The sequence below is a fragment of the Bos mutus genome, chromosome 13 (genome assembly GCF_027580195.1).
Source record: "Bos mutus isolate GX-2022 chromosome 13, NWIPB_WYAK_1.1, whole genome shotgun sequence".
Taxonomy (NCBI): Eukaryota; Metazoa; Chordata; class Mammalia; order Artiodactyla; family Bovidae; genus Bos; species Bos mutus.
Window position 1 is genome coordinate 9,204,655 of NC_091629.1, and position 19,546 is coordinate 9,224,200.

The following is a 19,546-nucleotide window of genomic DNA, read 5'->3' on the forward strand; positions in this document are numbered from 1 at the left end:
GGACACGACTGAGCGACTGATCTGGTCTGATCTGAGAGGAAATATTAACGGAAGAACTGCAGCTTTGGTGACTGGAATTTGACTTATATTTTATAGTGCAGTTAAGTTCTGGAATATTTAGCTTTAAGAAAGTCCTTTGACATGTACTGGAGTGAATGTCATTGGTTTAAAACAAAAAAAACAGCTGAGCAGTTCACTAAGATCTCTATAGAAATGATTGCATCATTTTATAGAGGTGATTGCTTCCCTGGTAGCTCAGCTGGTAAAGAATCCGCCTGTGATGCAAAAGACTCCAGTTCGATTCCTGGGTTGGGAAGATGCCCTGAAGAAAGGATAGGCTGCCCACTCCAGTATTCTGGCCTGGAGAACAGTCCATGGCAAGGAGTCAGACATGACTGAGCGACTTTCACTTTCACTTTGCATCATTTTGCTTTCATATATCTTTATGGTGATGGGTTTTAAAAATTAATTTTCATTTTTCAAAAGACAGTGTTTTGGGTTTTGTGGAAAGTGCAATGATTGGCATTTTAACTGATAAAACATCCAGATAATGAAAGAAACGGTTAAAACTTTTCTTCTAAAGCTGAATTTCAACATGAATACAATCTATTTTGTCTTAAAATCTTTACGGGTTTTGTAGTTGAGTGATGCAGGCACAGATGTGAAACATCTGTGGAAGAGCTGGTGATGATTGGGTCGTTTTGTACTTTCCATTTCCAGTCAGTGGTATAGCCATTTCATACCATTGCGTCTAACAGTGATTGTTCTCTGCATGGTCTTGCTTGCTTCCTTTGTGTATTAACCTGTAATTTGTTGCTCCAATAGGGCTATATTGAATATATTGCCCAAACAGGGCACTTGAGAGGAAAGAGGAGAGATATTAATTATTCTCCTTGGACATGGGTATAAACTGGAACATTTCTGGGCCAACCCAGATGGGGGTGCTTGTGGTTGAGGGAGGAGGGATTCCTTGACCAAGTTCACAGTGAAGAATTGGGAACTTGTTAACACATTTTGGAGGTCAAGTATATATTTAAACCTTGTCTATTTGTATATTCTTCTGACTGAGAAGAGCTGGGAGGTGGCTTAGCAGGTGGTGAAGTTCACAGAAGACCAAAGAACTAGATCAGAAGATTTTCTGGATGCTGGGGGAGACAGTCACAGTTAGGTCATAAGTTCTTAACACTGTCAAAAAACCGAAGAGGCTCTGCTTGGAGCAATAACTGGCTATCAATAGCAGTATTCCAGCAACACTGTAACCAGAGCTGAGAAAAGAAAAACATCCAGAAGCAATAGATTTCCAGTTATGTACTATGTGGGTGAACAGCATTTCCTTGTCATGTTGATTCACCATTAGGTTATGAGCAACATTTTCCCATTATTATATGGTAGTTAATTTGCTTGTTTTTATTTTTGGAGAATACATTTAAGGGGAAATAATATTTGCTTGTAGAGAAAAATCTTTTGTTACATATCTATTATATGACTATCTAAAGAAGCATAGCTCTAAGAACTAAACATTGAATATACATGGAGAGTAAATTTGTGGCCTTATTTGCAAAGCATCCTTTAGTGTTCTAAGAGCTGACATATTAGTGATAAAATATCTGGTCGTGACCCAGGCGTCCATTTTTATAGAAATTTGAATATTCTTTGATTATTAAGATATAGTGAGCTTATTCAATATACTGGTAAAATTGGTCACATTTTTAAAAATTGAACAAAACCATTAAGAGCAAGCAGTGATGCAGTCGTTTAAATTTTGAGGCAAAGTCCCTGGTGTAGGGAGGCTTCAAAGTATAACCTTTGGTATCAGACAACTCAGTCTGGATATTCCATTTACTAAAATGTATCATAGGCAAGTTACTTAGCACTAACGTTTCCAAAAGATAATTATACTTGCTTTGTAGGGTGTTTGTGAACACAGATGGTAATATATGCAAAATACTTGGCACATACTTGGAGCTCAGTGGGAATACATCTATTCCTATTTTATTAAAGATCATAGAATTGTGATAAGGGGGAGCTGTCAAAACTTTAGGTGTTTTCTGACCAAGACCAAGAATTATTTTATCCTTCTTTTAGTTATGAAAATGCCTCTGCATAAAGAGGAATACTTGCAAATATGTTTTAAATTAATTTCATGGATTTATCCACCAAACTACTAATATAGGCTGATACGATAATTCTTATTTTAGGATAAGGAAACTTTATAATTTCTTGAAAGCACAAATCAAGTTGTTAGAATTTCTAGTGTACTACCCAGTCCACTGAAACTTGCTGTTTTCTTCCCTCACAAATTTGGTGACAAAGCTATGATTAGTGTTTAGGCCGCTTACTCTAAATCCTGACTTTCTCTAGAACTCGTTATCTTGTGATAAATGTAGGAACTTAAGTATTTTTCAACTTTGTAGTTGTGTATTAAGAGAAAGGAAAAAAGTGAAGTTCAAAAATATCTAATTTACCTGCAATCCAAAGTGGGCTGGGGATTTTTTTCTTTTCTTTTTTTTTTTTAGAGAAACTGTTAAACTAACATAATAGATTGAATTCTAAGGTGCTGACCTCAGGCTCTTCAGGTGTCCAGAATTAATTTAAATTCCATCCTTTTAACCATCCCAGCAGGTGAATCTTTTTCATCTTGGCAGTTGAACTGGTTACTCTGAAAAGCTGCAGAGTTTTACCTTGTGTTATTAAATGCAATAGAGATGGCCAACCAGGAAGAAATGTGCCAGGTGTAGATAGAAGAGTAGAAGGACGCTGCCTCACGCAGCACAACTTTGTGAGGTTGGAAAAAGCAAAACGACTCTGATGATCAGAAGACATTGATGGTTCTGACCACCTAAGTTGATGGGCTATGCTAGAGTCAATGTTTCCCTGCTTGCTCCCCCTTTATTCTCTTTTGTTTTCCTTTCTGTCCATAACAGCCAGTCATCTCAGGTGTGACTTTGAGTCTGGTTTCTGCGGCTGGGAGCCATTTCTCACAGAAGATTCACACTGGGAATTCATGAAAGGGCTGCCCAGTGCAGACCACCATCTTCCTGATGCTGAGCACCCAACAAACACAAATCATGGTAGGATATTTTCCTCTTTTCTTTAAAAAAAAATTTTTTTTCCCCCTGTTTTGGAAGGATGATTCTGTGCATTTTCATTTCCCACTGTAGACTGTATAAGTGGAACTCTGGTTTGTCTTGCTTTCATTTCTTCTAATCAACTTCATAATTTGTGGTTGAGTTTCCTGAAAGGAGCATTAATTTAATAACAAAACGTTTTGTTACACCTTTTAAAAGGTGGGATTGAAGGCATGAAGAGGGGAAAAGTCTTCTGATAATTTTCTCTCGTCATGAATCATGTACAGTAGGCTTGCCTTCTTTTTGGAACAATCCAAGTTTTGCAAAACAGAATAGTTTAATCCTTTTTCTAGGAAAAGAGAACAGAGATTTAGCACTAGCTCGAAAATAAATTGCAAATACTCTAATACAACTTAATCACCCTTAAAGCTTCTTTGTAACAGTCTTACTTTTTCCCCCGTATATCCTTTTATTTTAACCAGCAGTACATTTTTTACATATCCCCTTCAAATAGAGCAACCATAACTATATATAGCATTCCACTGAAGGGTTGTAAAACTCCAGGGAAAATAGAAGGGTTTTGTTCTGTTTTTGTTTTGTTTGATGAATTGCAAAGGTACATTAGTTTCATATAACTTTATAATAACACAACTCTGCCATAGATCCTCTTTAAGCTTGCATAACCTCCACTAGATATTATATCTCTTTCTCCTTTGAGATTTCCAAAGAAGTACACCAAAACTAATAGAGTTGACTGTGTTTTTAGCCATTGGAAATTGGGGTTAGTGGGGAAGGATGTTAGAGGGCAGAGAGGGAGCCTGGCTATTCATCCCATCTGTTGTCTATAAACTCAGCTTATTATTTAACAGTAGATTAAGATCTTAATTTCTGCTCATGTGCCAGTGGGTCTTATTTTTCCCTTCAGATTCTGTAGCAGATTGGATTAAATTTACAGTTTAAAATAGGAAGGAGACTATTAATTATTGAAACTACATTTATTACTAGTACATTTCCTCAAAGTTTATATGTTTTCTTAAACCAATTGAGTACATACCATATATTAGACCTGGGTGTATACCAGTGGAAAGATATTTGAGTTGTTCCTACATTTTGGTGATTATGAGCATATAATTTAGACATAAATTTTCATTAGAGTTGAGCACTCTGTCCAATTCCTATGTATAATTAATGTTTCCACTCTGATTAGTAAAAAGACCCTACTGCTTCTGGCCCTTTATGATCTTGGGGCAGTGTTTCAGCTGCTCCTTTTAGAAGGTTTTCCTCCAGCCTCAGGTGGTTACCTTATGCCCACGCCCTGGTCAGTACTCAGGTGGAGAGTTGGAGGGAACTCTCTGGAGATCTCCGGAGTTCGCTCTCTTTGCAGCTCTCCTTTTCCTGGAACTCTGCTTCATGAACTTTGGCCACTTGTGTTTCCCCAAACTGCAGTCTTTTCAACTTGAGAAGACCTCCACACTGCTGGCCTCCGCCTCCCTGATTGGCAGTTGAGAACTGGGTTTAGGTAGCAAGCTGGGAAAATTGTGTAGCTTCGTTCGTTTGTTTCCTCTCTCAGAGATCATTGTGATTCTATATTCCCATTGTCCTACATTTGAAAACCATTATATAATATAAATTGTTTTGATTTCTTTGCTAGGGTAAGATAGAAGACTAAATCTGATGCCTGATATTCAACCTTGCCTTAAAACAGAAAAAAGCCTAATTCCTTTTGTTAATTTGCTTAATTTCTTTGGTCTGGGTATGCTGTAATATATCTAGCCATCCTCTTATTGCATAACAATATTATGACAATGCTGCAAAATCTATACTGGTATGCATTTTCTTATATGGGGATCTTTAATTCTATGTAGTAAATAACTAACAGTGATACTCCTATTTTTTACAGAAATGTACTTTCTCTCAAAATTGTAATACTTAAAATTCTAGCAGCAAAAGGAGTACTGTTTTCTATTTGTCTACCATCAATAGACATGCTATTCTCTTAATTAAAAAAAAAACTTACGTGTAAAAAATGATTTCTCATTTCATCACTTCCCTGGTGGCTCAGAGGTTAAAGCATCTGCCTGCAATGAGGGAGACCTGGGTTCGATCCCTGGGTTGGGAAGATCCCCTGGAGCAGGAAATGGCTACCCACTCCAGTATTCTTGCCTATAAAATCCCATGGACAGAGGAGCCTGGTGGGCTACAGTCCACGGGGTAGCAAAGAGTCGGATACAACTGAGCGACTTCACTAAGCTTTATATAAATGGAAATATATAACCTTGATTTGTATTTCATGGAAAGATGATCTTTTTCAAATGTTTCTAATTTTTTCCATTTATTTAGATCTTTAATTTCTCTATATTTGAAGCTTCAGTGTATAAATTTTAAAAAGATTTTGCTAATATTTCCTTAGGTTTTTAAAAACTTTTGCAGCTATTGTAAATGTCACATTTTAAAAACTTAATTTTTGGAGTTGTTCCTGTATATATAAATGTAGTTATATTTTAAAATATTGACCTTGTATTCAGTGACCTTGCTTATTTTAAAATTATAGTTAAGAATTTATAAATTATGGGCTCATAATTATTTTGTCTTCAAAGATTGACAATTTTATTTCCTTCTTTCTAAATCTTAAACTCTCTATTTTCAGTTTTATTGCTCTGACAAGGACCTCTGGAAAAATGTTGGCTAGAGCTGGTGATAGCTGCTGTACTTGTCTTATTCCTGTTGAGGGGAAAAATTGTCAGTAATTCAGCCTTGAATACTATAGTTACTAAAAGGTTGTTTTGTATTAGATAAAGATGTTCCTATTTGTAGTGTTAAAGTTTATGTATATGTGTGTGTGTGTGTTGGGGGGAGCCTGGGGTCTTATGATTGTATTTTATGATGAAGTATTTTTGGATATACTTCCAAAAATATATCTCTGGATTTATTTTCTTACAAGCCTGCCCCACAGAATGCTCTGAGTTAAGAGACCTATGGAATTATAGCATACCAGAGTGACTGTTCCTGTTTCTTTGGTATTTATTTAATAAATAATTAAAATAATAATTATTTTGTCTCTGAAGATATTTTAATATAAATATAATTAATAAATATTCAAAATATTTATTTTGAATTAAAAATATTCAAAATATTTTGTCTTCAAAGATATTTTAAATATAAATAATAAACATTCAAATATAAATATAAATATTTGGATTTAATTATTTATTAATTATTTAATCTGTTAAAACTGGGTTTATGATTTTCAGAACATATTGTGATAATCATCATTGTGATATTATCTTTTTTGTTTATAATAAAATAATGATTTTTTCAAACATTAAACCACCCTTGTATTCCTGACGCAAACTTCTTTTGACTGGTTTTATTTATGATTTCTTCCTGCATAATGGTATATTTGTGATATTTTTACCTAAATTCATTATAAGGTATTTTCTAATGTTCTCACAGCATCTAAGGAATCCTTTTTGGGCCATATTGCATTACAAGGGGTGCATCCTTTGCAAAAGGTGAGGTTGGGGCTGGCCTGGACAGTGTAGCCTGGGGAGGCTGACCCCTCCATTCTTTATTTTTATACTGTGCTGGTCAGCTAGCCCCTCTGGTGTTACAGGAGTTTTACAAGAACAGTTTTACGATGAACAGTTAAGATAAACAGAAACAGTCTCTTTGGTATGCTATAATTCCATAGGTCTCTTAATTCAGAGCATTCTGTGGTCCAGGCCTGTAAGAAAATAAATCCAGAGATATATTTCTGGAAGTATATGGGCCTGGGGTCAGAGTTCATTCTCTTTAGGGTCTACCTGCATATATAAATTTTAAGTCAATACTGTCTGTTTTTCAAGCATTTGGTTAAAATGTTCTCTAGATGGCATTTAGCTTCCACATCAGTTTTCACTAATGTAATATTTTCATAATATTATCTTTTCGTCTAAAACATGTTATCTCTTTTCACTTAATCAGAAGTCTTATAGTTTTTCATGGAGTTTTATGATGTTCTTCATACAAGTCCTGTCCTTTTCTTGTTAAATTTATTCCTACATATCTTGTATCATCATTGTTAATTGTGAGTAGAATATTTCTTATCATTCTATATTCAGGGTCTTATTGCTAAAATAAATTAAAAAACTTAGAAGTATTTCTCTGAATTTACCTTGCTAAATTCTCTTATTGATACCTGTCTTTATTAAAAGAGAATTTGTTGGGGTGTCTGATTTTACAATTACATTATTGGCAATACTGGAACGCTATCTCTACTTTTCTGTTGTATTTACTAGAAATTTTATTTTCTTGACTTGCACATTTGCTAGACCTATGAGATAATATTAGTCTAAGATAAGTAATATTATCATATTATATCATATCATAATATTTCCTCTAATTAGTAATAGTGACATAATTTTCTAGGTAGTTTCTCATTATAATTAAAATAATTTTGTTGTTGGCCATTGAAGACATTATTTATTTTGAGGTAGATCATTAATCTTTATTGTTTCTTTTTAACATTTTATTGAGGTTATTGGGAATGAATGACTATTTTTCACAGTCTTTTCAATATTTGTTTATAAGGGTTTCCCTGGTGGCTCAGACGGTAAAGACTCCGCCTGCAATGCAGGAGACCCGGGTTTGATCCCTGAGTCAGGAAGATCCCCTGGAGAAGGAAATGGCAATCCAGTCCAGTATTCTTGCCTGGAAAATCCCATGGATGGAGGAGTCTGGCCAACTACAGTCCATGGGTCGCAAAGAGTCATACACGACTGAGCGATTTCACTTTTGCTTTCACTCTATATGACTCTATTATTTTACTCTTTAATTTGATCTTATTGACTATGTTGATAAGACTGTTAAACCAAACTTCTATTCTTGGAAAGCTCATTGGTCGGGGCACAGCATTTTTTTTTAAGAATTGCAAATGCAATTGATACATTTTAATTAGAGTTTTGTATCTATGATCATGAGTGATATTGATCTATAGTTTAATTCTCTTTTCATCATTTTTAACATTAGAGATATCTGGCACCATAAAATGAGTCAAGGAACTGTTCATATTTTCCTAAAACCTGTGATATATGGAAGTAATGTGCAAATATTTGTTCTTTAAAAATAAAATAAATGGTGGGGCCATACACCCTGGTAGATTGTTTTCCTATCACTTTTCCAGTTAATTTTGTGGGATAATCAACTTGTTCAAACCTTTTGCTTCTTTTAGATTTTGGAGTTTTAGTGTTTATGTGTTTCATCCTTCATTAACTGCTTGTTCGAAATTGTCCATATTGTTTTAAATGACCAGAGGAGTAAGATCTTTGAATATTGTTAATGTTTAGAACTTTTATTAGTCTTTTGGCAATATTCAGTTGATTTTTACTTGAACCTGAAGATTTTTGAGCTGGAATAATTTTTCAAAGTCATCTTTTCCTACTCTTTTATAGGTGAAATAGAGAATTTAATGAACTCATATACTCTTTCTATTACTCTTAGTCTGGAGTTGGGAACAGTGGGCATTATCCTTCCCAATTGGGTTTGGATTTAAAGCCCATAGAAACTGGGTTCTGTTTTTCTCACTCAGAGACTGCACTGCTGACTTGCAGCCGTGGTAGTTTGGTTAAACATGTGGTGGTACCTGTAACACATTTAATTATGAAATCCTTTTCATTCTGTGCAATCAGCGTTGATCTGGCTAAGAAAATTCCCTTCTGAATGTGTTTTATTTCATCAAAATAGTTGTTTTTACTATTTTGTGATTATCAAAGGGCAGAATCAGACCTTGACATTGTGCAGCATAGACTACCTTGTAAATTTTCATTAGTCAAGGAAGCTACCCTGACCACTCTTCTGAATGTGTGATCTTTCCGGCTGCTAAGAGATGTTATCCCCCCTGTACATTTGCCATTAGCACTTCCATTGTAGTTAAAATCTAAAAGCAGTTATTTTGTTAACACTCAGATTACATCTTTAATTAAGCTTTCATTCCCACCAGCACAGACAACAATGACAAACATGTAAGCCCCAGGAGAAACCAAGCTCATTCTATAGGCTCTCATCTTTCAGTACATCCAGAAGAAATTTACAAGTAAAGATCTCCTAGGAATTTTCTAAAGGCATGCTGAATATCTAATTGTAAATTTAGAAGCTTCGTTTAATTTAATTTCAAACCGTGACTTAAGCCAATAAAACATGTTCATTGAGAGAATTTAGATCAAGAGCTTATTTTTCATCAATGAGATTTTATTTCAAATATTTAGTGTTATCCATATGACAGCAATTCATGGTTATCTCTGGAATTTAATGGTAAAGAAGTAAAAACGTAATTTTCTTTATCTGATTGACAGTTGAATGTGTGCACGGTTGAGCTATTAGAGCAAAGAACCGCCAAATGTACAAGAGAAGAACTTTTATCCACATGACTTTATGTTTGTTTTTGCAGGATCATTTATTTATTTTGGGGCACATCAACCACCTGCAGTGGCCAAGCTTGGAAGTCCTGTTCTTACAAAATCAGTCACTGCCTCTACCCCATGTCAGGTAACCAATTACTGGAATTTTCATTGGCCAGTCTGTGGTTATAAACCGTTAGGCTTGGGTTACTCCAGCTAGTAAATGCCTCCTATGTTTTACTACTATTTTCATGATGTATTGAGAGATCTGTGTGAGCTATTTCAACAGGAAATGTCATGTCATTCCAAAAGACATTTACAGCGTATAACTTGCACCCTTTGTTTGGGGGGCCTATTCAAAAATATTTCTATCATTTTGTATTCTTTCCATGTAGTTCTTTCAATAATTTAAAGCTGTGGATACACGTTGCCCCAACTGCTTGTTATTTTGGCCAGAAATGTTGCTAATAATTGAGGAAAATAAAAGCAGTTTAACAAATTCTGTTGAAAACAAGATGAAAGGGTGAATAAATGAAGACAAATCTGTGCAGGAAAAATAAATATATTTCCAGAATTTTATTTTTTCAGTTAGTCTTTCTGGTGCCACTAAACACAGACCAAGCGGTAAAACACTCAGTTCATTCCCACAGCATAACAGAGAAGAAGGCGAGGGAACTTTGGAGTCAGATGAACCTGGTTCCAATTTCACTTCTGCCACAGATGATATGCTCTGAGACTCAGTGTCCACACTGGAAGCATAGTGTTAGTACACCTACTTCACATGGTTGTGAGAACTCAAATGTGATTAAATAAAGAATCTGGGAAAGTATTTGGGACATAGTAGGTGTTCAATAAACATAATCCTTCCATTTTTCCATAACACTAATGTTTCCATTAGAAGTTTTTATCCTTTTGAGAGTTCTAACATGTCTCTGAGCCTGTAGATTTCAGCTTTCTTTTTCTCCCTTTACTTATCAGAAAATAATGAAGGGATCAGTAGTCCCACACACTAAATTCATTGCCTGGAAATGCAGGGTTACAGAATTAATTCAGGCATTCCTGGTGATAAATTACAGATCATTCAGAGGTGTAAATTTAATTATACTTTCAGCATGGTATAAGCCTGACTGAGAGAGCCTGCAACTCTTAATAGATTGTCCTACTCTTTTTATTTTTTCCTTTGTTTTTTTGTTGTCCATATCTTTGTGAGAATTTGGATTAAAACAATGGCCTGAACTCCACCTCCATCTCACCCACTTGGACTCTAGACTCTCCCACCTTTGGTTTATTTTAATTAAATCTGATGTGATAGATATAGATTTTTTTGGAGAACTTGTGAAACATTTACTTGCTCTTTAAAAGCACTTTACAGACTTACTGAACTTTAACTCAAGATCACATACCAAAGTAATGCAACTGCTGTTGTTAAATTCATTAAAGACTGGATAAAAAGGAATGGAATGTATTAATTCTGCCTCTTTTACAGAAGTATGGAAACTAACATTAAGAACTTATTAGAAATTCTGAGACTCATTAAGAAATCATACAGCTCTCTTCTTTTTCAAGATGATTTGCATTTCCTGTTGTGTGTGGGTAGCCATTAATTTGTGGTCATTGGGATTGACCCACAATTTATGATTCTTTCCACTTGGGGACATTTTTCTTTATTGTGGCTTAAATTTGGAGCTTACCTATGGGAGCTATTGGGGTGGAGCCTCAGTAAAAGCAATGAGCAATTTAGATGCTTTGTTGTTTGTCTCTCCACCTTTGTTCTCAGATACTAATTTAGGGGCTTGCCTTGATTTGTGGAAAAATAAGAGGTTACAGAGGAAGACTGCCAGAGGAAGTCTTTGTTCCCTTTTAACTGCATCTGCTTGAATGTTAGGAATATTTGAGTTAGAAGGGTGGATATTTGGGTTACTTCATAGTACTTTCCAGCTTAGAATTATTATTTAATTGTTATAGGTTATTCATAGTCTGAGATGGGCATAGCCAAGGAGAGATCCCATAGGAGTATTTTAAGAATATACTATTACTTTTTTAGAAGTCTGTGGTAATGTGTGTTTCTTTCTTTCATGAAAGTTACAAAATAAGCTAACAGAACAAATTCTTATCTTCCTCAGTAACCAGAAAATGCAGCTGATCTTCCTAATTGGAACCTATTGATCATAGCTGTATTCATGGAATAGCAAATGTTCTTTGTAATAAAATAATAAAGAGAGGCAGTGAGATAACCAAAGTGAGGAACTTTGATATGATTAAAGCTTTCATCTTATGAAATTATATGATTTTTTCTCTACATAATCATATCAGGCTAATACAGCTAAGAATATATTTTTGAAAGGACTTTATGAAAGGAATATGAAGCTTTCTTTTGAAACTTTTTCTAACAGACTTTTAGGGTCATTTTGCATGAATTACCTTGTACTTTATGTGTAGACTACACATGCCATCGACATACAGAATTGGTCCTGCAACTATGCAGTATTCATGGTGTGGACTTTTATTTAAAAGCTTCAAAAACTCCTTTAGTCACTGGTGGAAATTTGGCATTTTTCCTTAGAATAGCCAGGAGATAGGACACACAGAACATGTGGAAGCCAGAAGCTAGTATTTCTTATTGCTGTTGAAATACTGTTACTGTTTTTAATAAATCAGGAAATATAGAATATGAAAGAGGTTTGTGAGAATATTAATATTTATATTTGAGTTACTGTTTGAAAGACCAAATATCTCACTTCACAATTAAATATAGCAGGACTGATAACATGAAGCTTTTGCTTTCAATGCTATTAACAGTTTATCTGTTTGACTTTTGTTCTAAATTCCCCAACACATACTTGCTATTCTAATAGTCTTTAATTTAAAAATTCTTAAAATTAAAAAAAAAGTCAATGGGTATATCAGGAAAAATATTGATGAAACAAAAGATAGACTGGTTCCAAAAATAAAGTTTGAGGGCCAGGCTACATGTTTGAATTGAAGTATCCCAGCAGCTAGTACAGAGAGACATGTGAGTTGTCATTTGGCTCAGGTTCAAGGAATTAAAAAACAAAAGAAAAATAATTCTTCTGAGACTCCTGAGTGCATACATACAAGTGTAAATGTTCTTTCTCTGACTCAGTGCACACCTGTTACTTCCATACTCCATGTGGATATTAAAGGGACAATAGAAACACATTTGTCATAATATAGAAAATATTTGCCAAAATATAGAATTTAGTGAAGGATACTAATAGCAGTTCAGTGTTAAATGCTTCACAGCATGATAAAAAATATAATATATGTAATACCAGAGTGGGCAGCCATTACCTTCTCCAGAGGATCTTCCTGACCCAGGGATCAAGCCCAGGTCTCCTGCATTCCAGACAGATTCTTTACCATCTGAGCCACCAGGGAAGCCCAATATATAATATTATCTGTAATTATGTGTAATGTATAAAGTAACAACACATACATTAAACATATATAAGATATATAACATTTAACAATATAAAATGTAACAGTGATAACCCACTTGTAGCAACTCTCTCAATGAGTTTTAAGAGGCCATGTTTTATCATGTTCCCGTACTAGAGTGATAAAGTCTTATCAGAGAGAAATTTAGGAAATTTGCGGTGGGACTTGAAATGGTGCAATCATGATTTGTTCTGTTTTCTTTACTCCAAGGATAGGATTAGATCATGTTAGAGATCCTGGGCTTCCCCAGTGGCGCTGGTGATAAAGAACCCACCTGCCAGTGCAGGTTAGATGTAGAAGACTGGGGTTTGTTCCTGGGTCGAACTAGAGTGGGTTTCGATGTATTCTTGCCTGAAGAGTCCCATGGACAGAGGAGCCTGGCAGGCTGCAGCCCTGCGGGGCACACAGAATTGGACACAGCTGAAGCGACTTTGCATGCATGCATACATGTTAGATATTCTAGAGGAAACAATGGATTTTGGGGAAAAGTTGAGCAGATATTCTTTCTTATTGGACATGGTTAAAACACACCCAGATTAATCATTTAGATGAGAAAAGACTATATTTTATTGAAGACTTCAAACTTCCACTTAAGCTCATTCAGATAAAAAAGTCAGTCAAAAGCATCATCATGACTAGGAGTCGTAAGAATCACTATAGTAGTAGTAGTGTTAGTCACTTAGTCATGTATGACTCTTTGTGACTCTATGGACAGTAGCCCACCAGGCTCCTCTGTCCATGAGATTCTCCAGGCAAGAATACTGAAGTGGGTTGCTATGTTCTTCTCCAGGGGATCTTCCCAACCCAGGGATTGAACCCAGGTCTCTATGCATTGCCTGCGATACAATAGACCTGGGTTCAATCCCCGGGTCAGGAAGATCCCCTGGAGAAGGGCATGGCAACCCACTCTAGATTTCTTGTACTCCAGTATTCTGGTAATGTTAAAGGGGGATGTATGAGAGAGACAGATGAATGCTCCCTCTGTACTACATGGACTTATTCCCAGCTGAGTTTTGAGGAGTTACAGATATCTTGTTTCTTTCTCTTTTTTTGGTGTATGCATGTTTTATTTTTTTGTCTTATTCTGGATCTTGAAGCTACAACAGGTGTTGGAAACACCAGACAGGGGTCGATGTTTGTGGCCGAGAAAACAAAGCTAACTGCGCATTTGGAGAAAATGAGAAAAGACATGAAGATTTGACCAATAAGCTCCCTCATAGGGAAGCAAAAGGAGTCAAGAGCATAAGAAAGTTGAGGAAAAAAGCAGAAAATCTAAAGAGTAGAGTTCTGATTGGAGACAAACCCAAATCAGATGAAATAGCAAAGAGAAATAAAGAAGACATTATTTTGAGCTTCTAAATAATGTCCTGTTATATCTGTTGCTGCTGCTGCTGCTAAGTCGCTTCAGTCATGTCCGACTCTGTGTGACCCCATAGACGGCAACCCACCAGGCTCCCTCATCCCTGGGATTCTCCAGGCAAGAACACTGGCGTGGGTTGCCATTTCCTTCTCCAATGCATGAAAGTGAAAAGTGAAAGTGAAGTCGCTCAGTAGTGTCAGACCCTCAGCGACCCTACAGACTGTAGCCTACCAGGCTCCTCCGTCCGTGGGACTTTCCAGGCAAGAGTCCTGGAGTGGGGTGCCATTGCCTTCTCCTAATAAGTAATTCCTAGTTGTTCCTAATCATATTGTTTTGTAGAGATTGGCCTTTCCTCTGGGAATATCACAGGGCCCTGTAGAAACAGAGTAGCAAGATTAGTTATTCAGCCTGCACTCAGTAACTAATAGTATAAGTCACGCATAACTAATAGTGTAAGTCACTCAATAAGATGTCCTTTCTTTTTATAGTAAAATGAATGATTCAGTATTTTAAAAAATATATACAAATAATATAAAATCAGAGAATACAATTAAAAACAGTAAATTAATTTGAGCTTCATTTCTTTTCTCTCCAATTTGCAATTAAAGGAATTGCTTTGTTGGAAGCTTTTTAAACCACATAAAATTCTCTTGAATAAATTGATTCAGTGTCTTGCATAGTCACCTTGTACATACAATCCAAGCTGTGGATATACAACTTACTGAAAACCCAGAAGAAATAAAAGCAAGCCTTTAATATTAACACTTTATATAACTGCTTTTTTTTTTTTCCCGGCAGGGGGACACACCAGGTCATAGTTCCCTGACCAGAGATTGAACTCTTGCCCCTTGCATTGGGAACACAGAGTCTTAATCACTGAACCACCAGGGAAGTCCCTATATCCCTGCTTTTTAGTGAATCAGACAAAAATCAAGATAGTAGTTTCCTTTAAATGATAATTAATAAATACATTTTAAATGGTTGGTATCATTGTAATATGGGCTTCCCTGGTAACTCAGTGGTAAAGAATCCACCTGCCAGTGCAGGAGATGTGGGTTTAAACCTTGGGTTAGGAAGATGCCTTGGAGAAGGAAATGGCAACCTGCTCTAGTATTCTTGCCTTGGAAATCCTATGGAGAGAGGAGCCCGGTGGGCTGCAGTCAGTGGGGCCACAAAGATTCAGACATGACTTAGTGGCTAAACAATAAGAACAACATGATTTTAATATACATGCTTGATAGTTCTTTTTAATAGAATTTTCTGTGATGAAATTGTCTTCTGCATCCACTATGGAAGTCAGTAGCTACAAATAGCTATTGAGCATTTAAAATGTGATGATAACAGAGAGAGTGAATTTGTCATTTTGTTGAATTCATTTACATGTAAATAGCCACACTGTTTTCATATGCTTGTCATTATATGCTTAATTGTTCCTTTTCGTTCTCTCCCATAAAACTTTGAGGTCCCTAAGGACACCTGATTCCTTGTACATTTTATGATACATGGCGGGGGGTGGGGGTTCTCTCTTTATTACTCTCTCTGAATGTCTTTAGACATTTATTTATTTTTGGCTGTGCTGGGTCTTGGTTGCTTTGCGGGAGCTTTCTCTCGTTGTGGCGAGTAGAGGCTGCTCTTGGTGGGGGTGTGCAGGCTTCTCATTGCGGTGGCTTCTCTTGTGGAGCACAGACTCCAGGCACACGGGCTTTAGTCGTCGTGGTGTATGGACTTAGTTGCTCTATGGCATGTGGAATCTTCCTGGACTAGGAATCGAACCTGTGTCCTCTGCATTGGCAGGGGGATTCTTATCCACTGTACCAAGAAAGTCCTATAAACATTTACTCCAACACTAATGCTGATAGTCCTACTCAAACTTCCTTCTTTTCTTTAGTATCTATGAACTGAATACCTACTAAATACAAATTGCCCTAGTTGGTTCTATGAGGAATTAACAACGTGCATTGTGATTTTGAGTTCATGACATAATGTTACACTGCTGCTACTGCTGCTAAGTCACTTCAGTCGTGTCTGACTCTGTGTGACCCCATAGACGGCAGCCCACCAGACTCCCCCGTCCCTGGGATTCTCCAGGCAAGAACACACTGGAGTGGGTTGCCATTTCCTTCTCCAATGTATGGGAGTTGGTGATGGACAGGAAGGCCTGGTGTGCTGCAATTCATGGGGTCGCAAAGAGTCAGACACGACTGAGCGACTGAACTGAACTGAATATGTATTACAGTGGGAACTACAGATGTTGACTACATTCCTGTCTAAAGTCATAGCTGTATTAACTTTTGTACAGTATTTTCACCCTGACCAGTATTAAATTTGGAAAGATTCTGGGAGGTTTCTTGGACTATACCAAACTAAACAATTCTCCTCAAATCTCTATAAAGCCAATTCACTTTTAAAAACTAAATTAAATGTGAAGTTCTAAGCTCTTATCCAATTGAATATGGATCCCATTGGCATTTACTCTTAATGCACTATTAACCTCGCACGGGTAATGTACTGAGTGACAATTTGACAGCTTGAAATTCTGGTGCGGCACGCACAACTCTTCAACTAGGTTTAAAGCTCTGTTTTGAATATTTACAAAGTTGGAACATGCTGAAACTATAGCAGGGATCTAAAACTTAATTGTGGTAGGGGACCCTGTAGCCTCCCTTTCCACAGAATTTAATTAAACAGTTCCATTTGACTTTATGTTTCTTGGTTTGCCTCAAGACCTGAGTGTAGGTGAGCTTGGTGGTAAAATCTGATATGAAATGGATGATCAGAAAGGATGCATTGACCAAGTGATGGCAATTCGGTAGACACTGAAAAAAAATGTGTACCACATTGCAACAGAGAATGCTAGATGTTTCAAACAGTTTTTTAGAAGACATTACACATTTTTTTTCAACTTTCATCTCCACGGAAATTGGTACCCACAATGACATAAATGGGATAATAAATAAATAAATAATGCATGTAATAATGCCTGTCCATGCAGCAAGGTAAAAGTCCAGTGATGAAGGGAAAGAAAAAAAAAAGCAGGAATTTAAAATGTAGTGAAACTGAAAAGGAGTCACTTTGAGTCGAAAGAGAATGATTTCATTTCTCAGGAGCCTCATCTCTGAACAATGCTCTGTCTTTGAAACATGAAGCATTAGAACTCTATGGCATAATGAGAGGAAGAAAAAATTGCTGTTGTGTCTGAACCTGGTTTTGTGGGGTTTTTTTCTTGATATATTTTGTATTATATCATCCAACCACTGAGGCAATTAATTTTCAACTTGCCTTGTGTCCAGTCCTTAGTAATGGTCAGTAAATATTGGTTGAGTAATGATAGTGCTGAATTCCATGTTATAGCTGCAGCTGTCAGCACCTAAAATAATCCTCTCTGTTTTCTCCACTACCTCGTTAACCTGTCAGTCCTTTAGATTGTGCCACCATTGATGGTGAGTAGGAAACAAAATGATCAAATCTGGGCTCCCTAACCTCAAAAAGAACATTCTCTAGTTAGATTAAACTATTGATAAACAGTACTATGTGATCTCCCAAGGTTTTTGCTAATGTCACAACAAAGAAGGAATTAATGAAAAAGTATTCCTTGCAGTCTTCTTTTACTTGAGGAAATTTTGAAGACATCAAAGAGAATAAATAGCAGTATGTGATTTTGTAATTTGAGTCAGATATAGAACGTGTGTCTTCCTATATTCATAAGAAGCAGGAAAGCAAGAGAAAAGGGTCCTAAAATTGTTCCCTAATGATGTAGACAAATATTTGTCCTCATGCTTGTCTGAGCAGGATGCTGGTGTCCCATGTCTTTAGACAGCTCTATAGCATGTGTTTAAAATACCAGTTAATGTAACTGCCTTGAGCCTTTTCTTAAGGAGGGGCCACAAAGGCTGGCAGAAGATGTACTTAGCATTTTCTGGGTCTACATATTTGGAGGAGAATTAAGATGATATTGAACACCAAAGTAATTTTGGGTATTTTTAATTATAGATCTACTGGGCATAAGTAAATGGAATATTTATATCACTCAAACACACTTTTCACCAGGTGCAGTTTTGGTATCATTTGTCTCAGCATTCACGTCTCTCGCTTTTTACAAGAACATCTCTGAATGGGGATTTGCAGAAGCACAGTGATCTAATCGGAATCTCTGAATCTCAATGGCGACAAGCAAAAATCAATCTCATTGCAAAGGCTGGAGAATCTACTCTCCCTTTTCAGGTAAGCATGTAAGAGATGAATACAACTCAGAAGAAGATGCTTATTTAATGCTGATCTTCCCGGACAATAGGAGAACACATATGTCCCATAAGTTTGTCTGATGTTAATAAAGCAAGCATATTCACAGTCAGAGATAAGTAGAGAAGTTATCTTGACTAAGTACTCACGACTTGTGGAAGCAGAGCGAAAGTGGAAGTAAGGATTGAACAGATGGCAGAAGAGAAGAGAAATGTAATGGGAAAATATTTTTCTTAAATAAGGATGGTGGAGTACATGAGGTAGTGAAAAAAATCTGAGCTGCATTCCTATTTGCTGTCCATTAATACTGAGAATTTTTATCACACTTTTACGTCATTTTCTTGGTTAAATAATGAAAGAAGGAAACTGTAGCTTATCAGATGAGTGCCCCAGCTTCCACCCTTCTGGACATGACTCCCTTCTGGATGATGTTTGGAAAGAGCTAGTTTAGTAACTAGATTGGGTGGTGGAATTAGAGGAACACACACTGCCATCAGTCAGATGGTCTGAGTTCCCATCTCTGCTTAACCCAAGGGTTGCTAAGTGACTGTATACATTATACTTTTGAGCTTCAGATTTCCCAATCTGTGAAAAGCACAGTGATAATAAAAGCAATACTTGGGGAAGCTGAGTATTAAAGAAAATGTAGCTAAAACGGTGGCTGTGAACCTGGGCTCTTTAGCCTGAGGTTCAAACCCTGGTATATAGTCAGAGGGAAATTGCTTAATCCTTCCATGCTTCTGATTTTCTCTCTATAAATGGGTGCATGGAGGTCTGTTGGGGTGTTCAAAGCCTCTGAAAAATAGCACACTCATCTGCTACTCACTTCCTAACTGAGGCAAATACAGAAGTCCAACAGGGAGAACAAACTATTTTGGAGAAGATGCCTTTAGAACCTTCAGGGATATATTTAAGGACTTCCCTGTGGTCCAGTGGTTAAGAATCTGCCTGCCAATGCAGGGGACATGGGTTTGATTCCTGGTCCAGGAACTAACATCCCACTGGCCACAGGGCACCTAAAGCCTGTGCTCCACAAGAGAAGCCAA

At 36.5% G+C, this 19,546-nt stretch overlaps 1 protein-coding gene across 1 annotated transcript in view; it reads left to right on the top strand.

Annotated features, from left to right (window-relative positions):
• The window catches only part of MALRD1 (MAM and LDL receptor class A domain containing 1), a 576,646-nt gene that overhangs the window by 64,526 nt on the left and 492,574 nt on the right, over positions 1-19,546 (top strand). Inside the window, exons 11-13 of the mRNA XM_070382053.1 lie at positions 2,925-3,071; positions 9,493-9,590; positions 18,309-18,482. Coding sequence (XP_070238154.1) covers positions 2,925-3,071; positions 9,493-9,590; positions 18,309-18,482 — 419 coding nt within the window. The remainder of the gene's footprint in view (positions 1-2,924; positions 3,072-9,492; positions 9,591-18,308; positions 18,483-19,546) is intronic.